This window comes from Phascolarctos cinereus, unplaced genomic scaffold (assembly GCF_003287225.1).
Source record: "Phascolarctos cinereus isolate Bilbo 61053 unplaced genomic scaffold, phaCin_HiC Scaffold_2;HRSCAF=192, whole genome shotgun sequence".
NCBI classification, from domain to species: Eukaryota; Metazoa; Chordata; class Mammalia; order Diprotodontia; family Phascolarctidae; genus Phascolarctos; species Phascolarctos cinereus.
Window position 1 is genome coordinate 224,338,836 of NW_027555625.1, and position 13,938 is coordinate 224,352,773.

Here is a 13,938-nt window from a genome sequence, read left to right on the forward strand (position 1 = left end):
TAGGGATTACTGGACAGATTGACCTCTGAAGTAACTGGTGTCTGGTGGGAGTGGGGACACCTACTTCAATGGGTCAGTATGAAGCAGCCGTTTAGTACCAGGAAAGGTTAAGGTCATATCATCAGCTGCTGCTTCCTTGGCTTCTCTCCACAGAAATGAACAGCCCTGGCCACTGGGATAATCCAACTTTGGATAGGACTTAGGGACCCTTAGTATTGGGGGCTATATATAAGAAAGACCATACCTAGGTGGGTATATGGCCTGGGACCATCCCTAGCATTGTGCAGCCCTAAGTACCTCTCAAAAAAATTAGGTGAAATCAAGTTAAAATAAATATCAAGGGCAGTTTTGAAGAGAACAAAAAATATCACAAAACATGATGCCTAAGGGAATTGAGAGGATGAGGAAATAGAAGAGGGAGTTCTATCTGCTTTTATCTTTAATTTGTTTTAGATTTTTATCTGAATTTAACAAACACTAAAATGGACATTTGCATACACACATATATCAGAATGGGGTTATGCATGAAGCTGTAAGTCTCTATTATGTACAGCTTCCTTTTCTTTGCAACATGTAACAAGTTCAAATGGTACCTTTCAAAACAATCCTTTTTGTCTGTGCTTCTTTCTGGACTTCTTTCCATTCTCTGAATTTTTAAAAAGGACTCCCCTATGACCCTTCTTTCTTTCTACCTCTTATCTCCTACCTACCCACCCTGGAAAAATGTAAAAGAAAAACAAAACCCTTATAGCAAATATTAATATTATCAAGCGAAATAAATTCCCATATTAGCTATGTCTGAAAATATCTACCTGCTTCTTCTCAGTCATAGGAAGAAGGAAAAATTCTGTGTATATAGGAATCTCAAGTCTTTATTTACACCAGCTGACAAAATTGCCGCTTCTTCCCCTGTCAAATGCCTCCTTGAGCCACAGTAGAGTGGGGGCCTTGCACCCTGGAGCTATAGGCAATGGGTCTAGTTTTAGGAATGGCCCCGGGGGAAGGGGTCTTTTTTTTTAAGTCAGACTATGGAACTCTGTAACTATCTAGTCAGGGTCTCCCCAGGTGCTTGGGATCCCCCAGTCCAGTGTGTATCAGTACAAGTGATTTAATTGCTGAGCCCTGGTTTACTAGCCACCATCTCTCCTGTTCTTCATAGGAGGTTTTTTAAAGACATGCCCCACAATGCCCTTGACAAGAAGTCCAACTTTGAGCTCCTGGAGTAAGTATCTACAGTCCCTCCATCCTGTCTCTTCATTCCCTTTCTTCCCTTCTACCATTCTCCAGATCCTTGACTTTTATCCCATTTTGGTGAATCAAATTGGGGGACCCAATCATTCCTGGACCAAGTGGAACCTTTTCCCCCAAAATCCACGCCCTCCTATTTATCTCTGATTGGACAAGAGGCTTTGGGTTTGGGATGAGTTACCATTGGTTGATTTCTGTTCTAGGAAGGAGGTGGGGCTGGACCTGTTTTTCCCAAAGCAGATGCAGGAGAATCTGAAGGTGAGGAAGAGGGAGAAGAGAACTTCTCCAAATTCGTTGTCAGGCAAAGGGAAGAGGAGAAATTTTCTTTGGGAAACTAGTGAATATTCATTATTTTAGGGCCTTTTAGGAGAAGAGTGGCCCACAGAAAGGAGGTTTTCTCAGCTATGCTTTTATGTAATGTCATCAGTATAAATTTATAGGGCCTACCAGTGGGGTCTTGGGGATTTTTTCTATACTAGATAGCATCCTCTCTGGCCATGTTTATACTATGGTCCTTCCTTTATCTGGTCTATGGGTAGGTAGCCTAAAGGGTAGGGTGGGGATCATGAGGAGCAGGTTACAATATGCTCCACCTCCCCACCTCCATCTCTCATGGCTTCTCCTTTACAGCCCAAACAATTCCGAAAGATGATCCAGCAAACCTTTCAGCAGTACGCCTCTCTGAAGGAAGAAGAATGTGTCAGGAAATTTTTCAACACGCTTGCCGGATTTGCCAACATTGACCAGGAGACCTATCGCTGTGAACTCATAGTAATGGCTTCTCCAGCTTTCTTTATCCCCTCCAAGTGCTAGATCCCATGTTTCTCAATGTCTGGGCCCAATGAGGCCAGCAGAGAGAAAAACAAACCAACCAACACCCAGCTTTGGGTGTTCTTGAGGGTCAGGGCATCCAGATGAAGTATATCTACTGAAGTAGGCTACAGTTGTTTCCTTTATAAAATGAAGTTATATAATATTTTACCTGTCTGAATCCAAGGGACTGAACCAGATGATCTTTTGAAGTCTCTTCTGATATCTATGATTTTCTCTATTGTTTGTTGTTGTTGTTTTATGAGTGTGTGCATGTGTGTTAGGTAGGTATAAAGGTGGGATGGGGAGGTTCTGCTTGGGGAGGGAGGAAAAGGACTATAGAAATCTAACAGCTGAAGGAAAACAAGAGGGACATTGGAAGTCTAAGAAATCTCTGTCCCTCATTCTCTTATACAAAGTCAAGTCACAAGCATCATCGAGCACCTACTATGTGTCGTGCGGAGTGCTGGGTGAGGGGAATACAAAAAGTTCCTAAATTTAAGGAGCTTTCATTCTAAGCCGGTAGAAGAATGGAATTCAACTTAATTCAAGAAGCTTTTCTTTTCTTTTTTTCCTAATTAATAAACATTTATTTATTTTTAGTTTTCAACAAACCCCTCCATAAGATTTTGAGTTCCAAATTTTCTCCCCATCTCTCCCCTCCCCTCACCCCAAGACAGTGTGTAAATTGATATAGGCTCAACATATACATCCGTATTAAACCTATTTTCACATTAGTCATATTGTAAAGAAGAATTAGAACCAATGGGAGAAACCACGAGAAAGAAGAAACAAAAAAATGACAGAGAAAGCAAACAATATGCTTTGATCTGCATTCAGACTCCATAGTCAATAAGCTTTTCTGAAAGACTTCCTTTGTGCATGCACCAGGGGTACAAAAAACAGAACAAAATCAAAGGCTGACCCATTTTAAGCAAATTTTCTTCTTATCTTATTGGAGGCCTGTTCTTGAGGTGTGGTGAGAAGGAATTGAGTACAATAATCTATTCTCTACCTTCCTTCCAGCAAGGGTGGAATATTACTGTAGACCTGGTCATTGGGCCCAAGGGCATCCGCCAGCTGACCAGTCAGGATGCAAAGGTAGGCTGGAGGTAATAAGGTACATGCGGCAGGAGAGGTGGAGAACCCTTTAGAGTATAGCAATCACAGCTGCCCCTATCTTCTTCCCTTCTCCGTAAGACACAGAAGGGGGTTGGGAATTCAATAAACATTTAATAAGTGCTGCCTGCTGTGTGCAAGATACTGTGTTGGGCCCTTGGGATACAAAAAGAGAAATAAAGGACTTTACCCCATTTGAAAACAGCATGTACAGAGACAATTTGATATCAGATATTTATAAAATAGTTTCTGAAGGGAGGGCAAGTGTCTAATATGATGGGAAATTTGTTAATAATAGAACAGGATTCCAGAGGGCACAATGGAAGGGGGAGGGCAGAACAGGGATAGATACATAAGAAGAATAGATGAGTTGGAAAGATGTGAAGGAAGATATGGTAGAAAGAAATAAGGGATATAGAAGAGTCCTCAGGAGATGGCCACAAGAGAAATTTAGTTCATGTCAGTTCAGCTAGTATTTATTGAGCACCTTCTACATGCCAGGCACTCTGCTCAGTGCCAGCATGCAAGGACAAAACATGGTCTGTAAGAGCATCCCAGGAGAACTCTAGCCTCCTCTTCTCTGCTCAGCCTCTCCACACCTTCCCATGTCCAGTGTTCCAGTCAGGCTTGACCCCTGGGTTCCGAGTAGCCAACAAAATCTAGTCGTTTCCCTTTTTCTGAATGAATGTAAAAAGTCACTTATTCCCTGTAGCCCACCTGCCTGGCCGAGTTCAAGCAGATAAAGTCCATCAAGTGTACACTGGTGGAAGATGGACAAGCACTGCTCCAACTGGGGATTGAAGGCGCACCTCAGGTGAGATCTCACTCATCGGGCCTTGGTGGCTCTGTAAGAGCCATCAAAAGCAATTAGGTTGGACTCTTGTAACTCCAATTTAGTTGGAACTGGAATTGAAAAAAAGAGGTGCCTGGCTTCTGGTGATGAGGTTATGTGAAGACTCTGTGATTTCATCATTGTAGAGGAACTCCGCTATTAAATCACTTCTAGTCTATGCTATATATTCTGTATACATGCCTACATGTACACATGCTATGTCTCCTATTAGAAGGTGAGCTCTTTGAGGGCAGAGGAAGTTTTTCCCTTTCTTTTTAAAAAAATTTTTTTTTTTAGGCAATTGGGGTTAAGTGACTTGCCCAGGGTCACACAGCTAGTAAGTGTCAAGTGTTTGGTCTGAGGCCGGATTTGAACTCAGGTCCTCCTGACTTCAGGGCCGGTACTCTATCCACTGCATCACCTAGCTGCCCCTAGTTTTTCCCTTTCTTTGGGTTCAAACCCAAGTCTTCCTGACCAGCACTCTAACCACAATGTCATGTTACTCTTCAATTTCCCACTGTCAGCTGAGACAGTATGAATAGGGCCCTGGACTTGTAGTCAGGAAAACCTGGGTTCAAATTCTGTTTGTAATACTTACTAGCTACATGAGCCTAGGCAAGTCATAACCTATTCGACACTCAGTTCCCTCACCTATAAAATGAAGAATGATAATAACGATAATAATAATACCTCACAAAGTTGTTGTAAGAATCAGATGAGATAATGTATGTAAAGTTGTTCTGGGCTGGGTGCTCATTGGTCCCAGAGACAAGGTTGGAATTTGGGGAGATTGAGACAGTGAGGCAGATGGCAAAAAAAAAAATCCAAAATGATTTAATTAGGTAAAAGCAGCAAGGATATATACAGATACTTAACAAGGTTACATAATACATTGATGATTTCCCCATATCCCCCAGTTCCCATGAGGATGTGTGCATGTTGGTAGCAACAGCAGCTTTCAGGAAGGAAGGGAGGGGCCCATCAATGGTGGGCCTTAGCACATTTAGCCAGATAGTGAAGCAGGTAGGGTTCTCTTACCTAATTTGGAACTTGAATAGGTCAGATGTCTCCAAAGGACTATATCCTATTTTAATGATAACTGTATCCTTGTTCTGGGTCTCTTGTGTTACATAATCATGACCAGGGCCTGCACGTGTACACTGAATTTCTAACTGCACCATATGGCCCAGTTAGCCCCTTAGGGCCCATGGTCTGGGGAAAACATGTGGCATCTGCTACAAAAGCCCTTTGCAAAAATTAATACACTAAATAATAACGATAGCTAACATTTGTGTAGCACTTTGAGGTTTGCAAAGGACTTAATCTGTTTTCTTATTTCATCTTTGTTTTTTTCTCATTTGACCTTTTAAAGTAAGTGCTATTATCATCATCCCCAATTTATAGATGAGAAAACTGAAGATTGGAGAGGTAAGTGACTTGCCAAGGGTCACGTAGCTAGTGAGTGTTTGTGGCAGGATTTGAACTCAGGTCTTCTTGAGTATAAGCATGGTACTCTATTCATGATTCCACCTAGCAATTTGAATTAAATTTGAGCTGTTGTCATTACTAATTGAGAAAAGAACATCCAGTTCTTCGACAGTGTTTCAGGTTGTGAAGGAGTCAGGGGAGCAGTGTCTTGGGAGGTGGGTGCTTATGTGGAAAATATCAGTGCTTGATTTTTAGGACTGGTGAAGGTAAATAGGATTTAAGGCTAGCAACAGCTAGGTGGTGACATAGAGCAGTGGACCTGGAGTAAAGAAGACTTGAGTTCAAATGTGACCTCAGATGTTTAATAGCTGCATGAGTCTGGACAAATCACTTAACTTCTGTCTACCTCAGTTTCTTCATCTGTAAAGTGGGAATCATAATAATAGAACCTACCTCCCAGGGTTGTTGTGAGGATCAAATGAGATACTATTTGTAAAATGCTTTGCAAACCTTAAAAGAGCTATGTAAACACCAGCTACCATTGCTATTAGGGAGCTGGTCAAAGAGATTGATCTCAAGAAGCAGAAGGTAGATCTCAAGAAGTTCTGAGAGGGGGCAGCTAGGTGATGCAGTGGATAGAGTACTGGTCCTGGAGTCAGGGGGCTTGCGTTCAGATGCAGCTTCTGATACTCATTAGCTGTGTAACCCTGGGCAAGTCACTTAACCCCAATTGCCTCCAAAAAGAAGAAGCAGCTCTGAGAAACAGAGCTGGAAGAATGGAGGAGTAGCTTAAATAGCATATCTGGAGACCATGGGCTGCCCCCAGATCTTGCATGGGAAGATTCTGATGACTGTGCTGTACTGGCCCCACCATGTCTACACTGGGGACATTTTCACCACGGTCCCCACGGATCTCAGTCCTCAATGGTTTTTCCTCTGCAGTCCTTGTCCATCAAAACCTCCTCCCTGGCTGAGGCTGAGAATATGGCTGATCTGATCGATGGCTATTGTCGGATACAGGGTGAACATAAGGGTTCTCTCATCATTTGCCCCAAGAAAGGTGGGCATGTTTTCACAGGTAATTGGGGGATGGGAGTGGGGCTGAGGAATCCCCGAGGCCAGGCCTGCAGGAAGCTAACAGGACAATGGGAAGAGAAGCCTTGGGGAAGTAGGACTGATCTTAGGGTGGGCCATGTCCACTCTCCTGATACATAGGCTCAGAGCTGTTGAACTGGATGGGAGCTCAGGGGCTATAGTCCAACCTCCTCATCATCTTGGTTCCTTCCTCTCTGTCCCCCATGCTGAAATGCTCGTCCTCCTCCCTTCCACTTCTCCCTTCAAGGGTCTGCTCAGATGCCATTTCTTACAAGAAGGCATTCCTGAAACCCCAGGTTGCTAGTCCCAGCTCTCCCAAAATTGCTTTGTATTTATTCTGTTAATATTTTGGACATAAGTGTTGTTTCCCCCAAACAGAATGTAAGGTCCTTTGGAGCAGGACTTGTTTTATAACCCTATCATCTAGCATGGTGCCAGGCATATGTAATAAATGCTTATTAAATTGCATTGAATGAAAGACCTGATTGAAGAAGAGTAGAAAGAGAGCTGGATTTGGAGTCAGAGGGCTGGGTTCGAATGCTGGTTCTTTTACTTACTACCTGTATGACCTTGGGAAACTCTCTTGGCCTCTCAGTCTCAGTTCTTTAACCACTAGTGGAATAGATTGGCCACTGAGATCCCTCCCAGTTCTAATTCTGATCCCAACAATGATTAGCCCATCTTCTCCAACCCCAACATCCAGTCTCTATTCCAAGATCAGGAAACTCCGTGAGAGTCAGGATATGAATCATTCTAACTAACAGAAGAAAGCTGTAGGAATGGTGGAGGATGGCAAGTGACCGCCCAGAACCCAGACTCCTTCTCCCTCCCCAATGTCACTTCCTTTTATCTTTTTCAGATGGTGAGAAGCGGAATAGCCTGCCTCAGATCCCTACCCTGTGAGTAGAGTGGGACAGCTGGGAGTGGGACTTGGGATGGGTCCTGCGTGAAAGAAGGAAGGACAAATAGAAACTTCAACTTTTATAGATTTGCTGGTCTAGATACTACCTCATCAGTTCCTTACTGGGATGTTCCCATGTCTTAATTGTAGACTGAGTCATTTTAGTGGGGTAGTTCATCTTGCCTTGCATCACCATACTTGGCAGTGGTAATTGAAATCATTGCTGGGGATGGAGGAAATGGGGAGTGGTGGCCATTTTCCATATTAGAAATAGCTATCTCTTAGTATTGAAGGGGGTAGACCTATCACAGAGTGAATTAGGGAAACTCCCTTCGAAGCTCATGGGTCAGACCATCTGGAGAGGAGACTAGGCTACAGAGGAAGGGGTTGGGATGCACTGGTGGGGTCCGATCCAAAGGTCTAAGCCCAGAATAACTTCTAATTTTGGTTCTCTCAATGCTTCCTCTTCTACAGACACTTTGGAGAGAGGAGATCCCAGTTCTCAGAAAGCTGCAGCATTGGTAAGCTCCATATTTCAAGCAGTCTGTCTCTTTCCTCCCTGCTCTGCCTCTTTCAAAACCCTTCCAAGGACTCCCTCAGAATAGAAAGAAAGGCAGCCTCAACCTCTTGCTGTCTCTGCCCTCCGCAACCATGATTCCAGTTAAAGGCCTAATCCAAGGGATTGCCTGCATTCTCTCACTGGGCTTTCCGTGCCTACCTGAGGCTAATGAAGAGGGACAAGGCGGGGGGGGATCCTTCCATCTTCTGGCCCCACTCTAGGGACCAGTTCTGATGATAATAGGCAGGGAATGCTGGAAAGATTCAGCCCCAGGTGGGCAAAAGACCCAGGGAGCAACGTTGTCCCTGTTTTTCCGCCTACACCCACCAGTTCCATTCTCCCCTCAAAACCTCCTGCCCCCTCAGTTGTCAGATAATGGAGAGAATTACCATGCAGTAGGGTGCCTGATCTTCCAAAAATATAGGGACATGGCTTGTGCCAGCTCCACATGCCTGAGCAATGGGGAACAGAGCCACCTACTGGATTCCTAGGTTCATGTTTTTTGGGGATGTCTTAACAGTGGGATGAACCCTCTCTTTGTCATTCCAGAGTCAGACATTTATGCAGAAATTCCTGATGAAACCCTGCGGAGGTCTGGAGGTAGGTACAAGGCAAAATTGCAAGTTTTCCTCTGCCCTCCTCAGTGCTTAGCACAACACGTGGTGCATAATAGGTGCTTAATAAATATTTGCTGGATGAATGATGAAAACCATAGTCGGTGTTGAGACCTTGAGTGAACAGATAAGGTGGTTGGAATGTCATAAAGATAATTCTCCTTCCTTCTTTCCCATATTTGTCACCAATAGCCCTATGCATAGACAGGGGTATACCTGAGTCATTATTAATTTGAATGATCTTAATGTTAGTATTCATTCATTCAACATGTATTGAACCTGACACTCTGCTGGGTTCCATTAAGGGAATATCACAGAAGTAGACAATATGTCCCAAGCCTTCCAGGAGGGAAAACTCTTTTCTGGGTCTGAGAAAACAGGGAAGCCCAGATATATAGAACCTCAGAGCTGGAAGAGACTTGAGAGAGATAGCATAGAACAATGGAAAGACGCTGGTTTTGAGATCAAAGGATGTGGGTTCAATCCCACCTATGATACCAGCTGTGTGACCCTGGGTAAGTCACACCTCCCTGAGCCTCAGTTTCCTCTTTTCTAAGCTAAGGAGGTTGGACTAAACTATCTCTGAGCTCCCTTCCAGCTCTCGACCTTTGACCCTATCACAAGCTATCAATTTCAATTCCCTCATTTTCTAGGCCAGGAAACTAAAGACCAGAGAGATTAAATTACTTGTTCAAGAGCATATAATCATTCAGTGACTATCCTAGGTGCCCTGAAGTGACCAGAATTCATTGCAGTTTCCATATTACTACTCTGCCCCTCCCATGCTTAGACTCCTGGGTCCTGATCAGGGGCACTGTGGCTAGGTTACTGAGGAAGTCTGGAGCCTTCAGGTAACTGGCAGTGGGCATAATGGTCAGGGAGATCAATTTGGAGTTCAGAAAATCTGGGTTCAAATCCCACTTCAGATACTTACTAGCTGTGAGACTCTGGGCAAATCACTTAGCTTCTCTGGGACTCAGATCCCTCATCTGTGAGATGCAAGTGCTAGCCTTAGTGGTCCCTGCAAGCTCTGCATTTCTCTCTATTTCTAGTACCTTATTTTCTCCTGTGAGTGGTCGGGTTCCTGGGAAGAACCACTGTCATACATTTACCCATCTTTGGGGCTCATGGTTTTCTTCCTGTCCTCAGTTTTGCAATATGGTGTCGCACGGGAAGATGTGGTTCTGGGCCGTATCCTGGGGGAAGGCTTCTTTGGGGAAGTGTATGAAGGTGTCTACCAGAACCATGTAAGTACTAGCCAGTCTAACCCTTTCCTTTCTCATTTACTTAACCACATGGTCTGGGGCACAAGTCATTAATTAACATGTAAGGGGGATAGTCGATAAGTCATGAGGGGCTTGGATGTGTGCCCATTTGGTAGCAGAAATGGTCATGAAATGTTTGAGGTAGTAGGGGTGATGAGAAAAAAGAGTGACTTACCATAGTAATACAAGAATAGAACAGAGGTACAGTTTGAAGGAAGAGGGAGATAGGAAGTGCTAAGTGGAAGAAACAGATGTAAAAAGCATTTATTAAGCTCTTACTACATACCAGGCACTGTGGTAGACACTGGGGATACAAAGATAAAAGTAGACAGTTCCTTCTCTCAAGGAGCTTATATTCTATTAGGGTGAGATGGTAGTAGTTGTCTGGTCCAACATCCTAATTTTACAGATGAGGAAACTGAGGCTCAACTAGGTATACTAACTTGCCCAAGGTCATATAGGTAGTAAATGGCAGAGTTGGGATTTGAACTTACACCTTTCGAACCAGAGACAGGGTTCTTTCCACTATAACATAATGCCTTTCATAAGGGCAGGTAAGGACAGCCAGGAAAGGCAGGGTACTACCGCAGAGTCCCTAACACTAGGGCTGAGACTGACATGTCTAAAGCAGATTGAGAAAGGGCTGGGTAAGATTAGACCTGGGATATAGTCAGGCAGCCTCAGCCCAATGGTTTTCAGGCAGTGGCAGGAGGGGAGAGTCCATGGCCGTCTTAAATTTCTATATTGTACTTCTACTCCATCCTTCTGGGCAACTTGGGGCTATTCTGGGGTCAAGGAAGCTCTAGGTCTGGGCCACTTGGGTATTTGATGAGAAGAGAGTAAGTTCTGTTTGGCCTGGTTTGATTAGTTTCCCATCTTTTAGGCCACAGACAGAGAGACACAAATCAGCCAGGAACCTGGAAGTTTCTATAGAAGATCCCAGAGTGGGAGGGGAGGTTTCCAGAAGTGAGGTGGGTACTAGTCAGGAAAAGGGGGCATAGATAGGACATAGTTAATTGGACTGAGAAAGACTAGGACTGAAAAACTAAAGCTTTTTCTGGACTTTGTCTGGGTACAGCCTTGATGGGAAGGGCCTGCTGAGGCATGGGGGTCATACCAGGGGAAGTGGGTAGGCAGAGACACTTTACTTAGGCTAACATTCTGGACCGAGGTGTCCTGAGCATATCTCTGTTGCAGAAAGGAGAGCGGATCAATGTGGCTGTGAAGACCTGTAAGAAGGACTGCACTTTTGAAAATAAAGAGAAGTTCATGAGTGAAGCAGGTAGGTCAGCTACTTGATGGATCATAGGATCATGGCGCTAGACTTGTCACTCAGATAGTAAGCCACAAAGATGGAACATAGACTGAGCTCCTCTGACTGGAGCTCTCTTCACTAAACCACTCTGTTTCCCATGTTGTTGATGATCTTGGCTGAGGGAGGCAAGCAGATGTTGGCAGAAAGAGAAAAATTCTATCAGGCCCAGAGCCTCCAAGTTGAAATGCAATCTCAGAGATGGGAGGGCCAAAAGGAGAAGGAAGAAGAAGCAGTGGGGGCAAAAGGACAGGGAGGGGATTACTGATGAGGCCCAAGCAGGAAATCTTGGGAAATAAAGGAAGACTATTCCCCTCTACCTGAGCCTCCCCCACAATCTTCTCTACTATTCCCCCAATTTGGGGCAATTTGTAGTCTTTCAGATGTATTTTTTTCAACTTGTATTTATAAAATATATCTTTTGTTTTAATATTACCTTCAGTTCCTAATTTATCCCTCCTTTCTCTTCTACCCAGAGATCCATCCCTTGGAAAAAGAAATAAAAAAGAAATTGGCAGGGGGGAAAGTATTATAGCAAGACTAACCAATGCATCAACTTATGATTCAATATATTCTGTTCTATACCCATAGTCCCCTACTTCTGTAAATCAGGGAAGGAGATAACATTTTTTAGCTACTAAATTTGGTTATTATAATTAGTATTCAGTTTCATTTTTTTCCTTCCTGTTTATACCCTCAACTTTCTGTGACCCTGTTTCTCTCCTGGTCCCACTCTAGTATTAATGAAGAACTTGGATCATCCTCATATTGTGAAGCTGATTGGTATTATTGAAGAGGAGCCCACATGGATTATCATGGAGCTGTACCCGTATGGAGAGGTGAGCACAGGGAGGGAGGAAAGGAGCTTCTGTAGAAGCAAATCAACCACCCAGTGATCTGTTTTCATAATTGACCCAGGACAAATCTGGGCTGTTAGGGGTGAGGCATTTTATGGTTAGAATGGGCTCTGAATCTCAATGTTGTGCCTTCTTTCTTCAGTAGGAGCAACCAGGTGACTAGATTCCCAGGTGTTATCAGAAAAAGATCTTTAGATAATCATGTAGGGCCTCATCACCTGCCACTTGGTCTATTTTGGTAACTTCCCAATTGGTGTCACTGCCTTTAGCCTCCTGCCTTTCTAATGTGCCCTCCATATAGCCACTAAGCTGATATTCCTATACCATAGGTTTGTCTACATGACTCCGCTGCTCGAGAACCTTCAGTGGCTCCTGATTGCCTCTAGGTTAAAATACAAACCCATCTAGTTGGTATTAGAAGCCCTTCACAATCTAGTTTCAGCCTGTCTTTCCAGGCTAATTACATGTCACTCCCATTCACTATTCTACTTGCCATGTTCCCTGACTGTACATGACATTCCATATCCAACCTGTCTGGGCCCCACCTGGAATGTCCTGCCTCCTCACCTCTTCCACTTGGAACCTCTAGCTCCTTCTGCAGAAGGCAGAATAGCCTACTGAGAGGCAGTGTGGTGCTGTAGATAGGCCAAGAGACTTTGAATCAGGGAAGACTACCTCAGATACCTACTAGCTATGTGACCCAGGTAAGTCACTTAACACCTTTGTGCCTCAGTTTCCTCATTTGAAAAATGGGATGGTTGGATTCTATGACCTCTGAGGTTGCTTCTAAATCCCAAGTCCATGATCCTTTGATTACATGTCAGTTACATCCTACAAGAGGCATTTCCTGATTCCCTTAGTTGGCATTCTTCCCCCCTCCACACACATACCTGTAATCACTTTGTATTTATTTGGTCTATAATTTATATTTACTTTGTTGTATATATGTTTCCCCCCCAGAAGAATATAAGCTTCTTGGGGGCAGGGGCTGTTTCATTTTTACCTTTGTATCTCCAGTTGTATCCCCCTTTGTATCAGGAAAAGAGAAGGTACTTAACGAATGCTTGTTGGATTGAATCAGATGTAGCCTTTGACCTTAGCCCAAACTCTGGCCACAGCCTGGAACCTAAAGGCCAACACTCACACTTTTGTAGAAGTCCCAGCCCATTTTTTCTGATGGTATTATTTCCCCTTCTTCTGCAGCTTGGACACTACCTGGAGCACAATAAGAATTCCCTAAAGGTGCTCACCCTCATCTTGTATTCGCTGCAGATATGCAAGGCCATGGCTTACCTGGAGAGCATCAGCTGTGTCCACAGGTAGGTGGGGGGAGGGGAATGACAACAGGGAGGATGGTAGAATCCAGGGGTCCACAGGATCATAGGCCCACACCCGGAAGGGACCTCTGGTCATTACATCCAACCCCTTCATTTTAAAGATGAAACACCTGAGGCCTGGGAAGTGAAGTGATTCACCAAGTGTCACCCAATAGTAAGCCCTGGAGTTTGGCCTTGAATCGACTCTTAGAACCTGAGTTCTTCCCACTCCACCACGTTGATTTTAAAGCTCAGAGAGTCAGAGGGAAAGTCTGTCATAGCCTATTCTCCAGGATGTTTGAGTGGAGCAGGGTTATGATAAGGACCGTCACTTAATTTGGGGAGTCTTTTTTTTCTTTTTTAAAGATACTTTTTAAAAAATTGATGTTTTGTTTCCTACATTACCATAGTATCCCATATATTCTTCCCCCTACCTATCCCCAGTGACTTTCTCACATGACAAAAGAGGAAAAAAAGTCAGTATAACTGACTGATACATTGAGAAAATCTGAACATGTGCAATATGTAACACCTCCACAAAGGGGTAGGTTGGAAGTATCTTCTCATATCTCTCCATCTGAA

The 13,938-nt window shown here is 43.9% G+C and overlaps 1 protein-coding gene across 1 annotated transcript in view; it reads left to right on the forward strand.

Annotated features, from left to right (window-relative positions):
- PTK2B (protein tyrosine kinase 2 beta) overlaps nt 1-13,938 on the forward strand; it is a 166,719-nt gene that overhangs the window by 127,121 nt on the left and 25,660 nt on the right. The window contains 13 exon segments of the mRNA XM_020983973.2: nt 1,160-1,222; nt 1,452-1,506; nt 1,879-2,019; nt 3,085-3,159; nt 3,890-3,991; nt 6,380-6,497; nt 7,392-7,431; nt 7,908-7,954; nt 8,542-8,592; nt 9,756-9,853; nt 11,069-11,153; nt 11,922-12,022; nt 13,244-13,359. Of these exon segments, the coding sequence (XP_020839632.1) occupies nt 1,160-1,222; nt 1,452-1,506; nt 1,879-2,019; nt 3,085-3,159; nt 3,890-3,991; nt 6,380-6,497; nt 7,392-7,431; nt 7,908-7,954; nt 8,542-8,592; nt 9,756-9,853; nt 11,069-11,153; nt 11,922-12,022; nt 13,244-13,359 (1,092 nt within the window).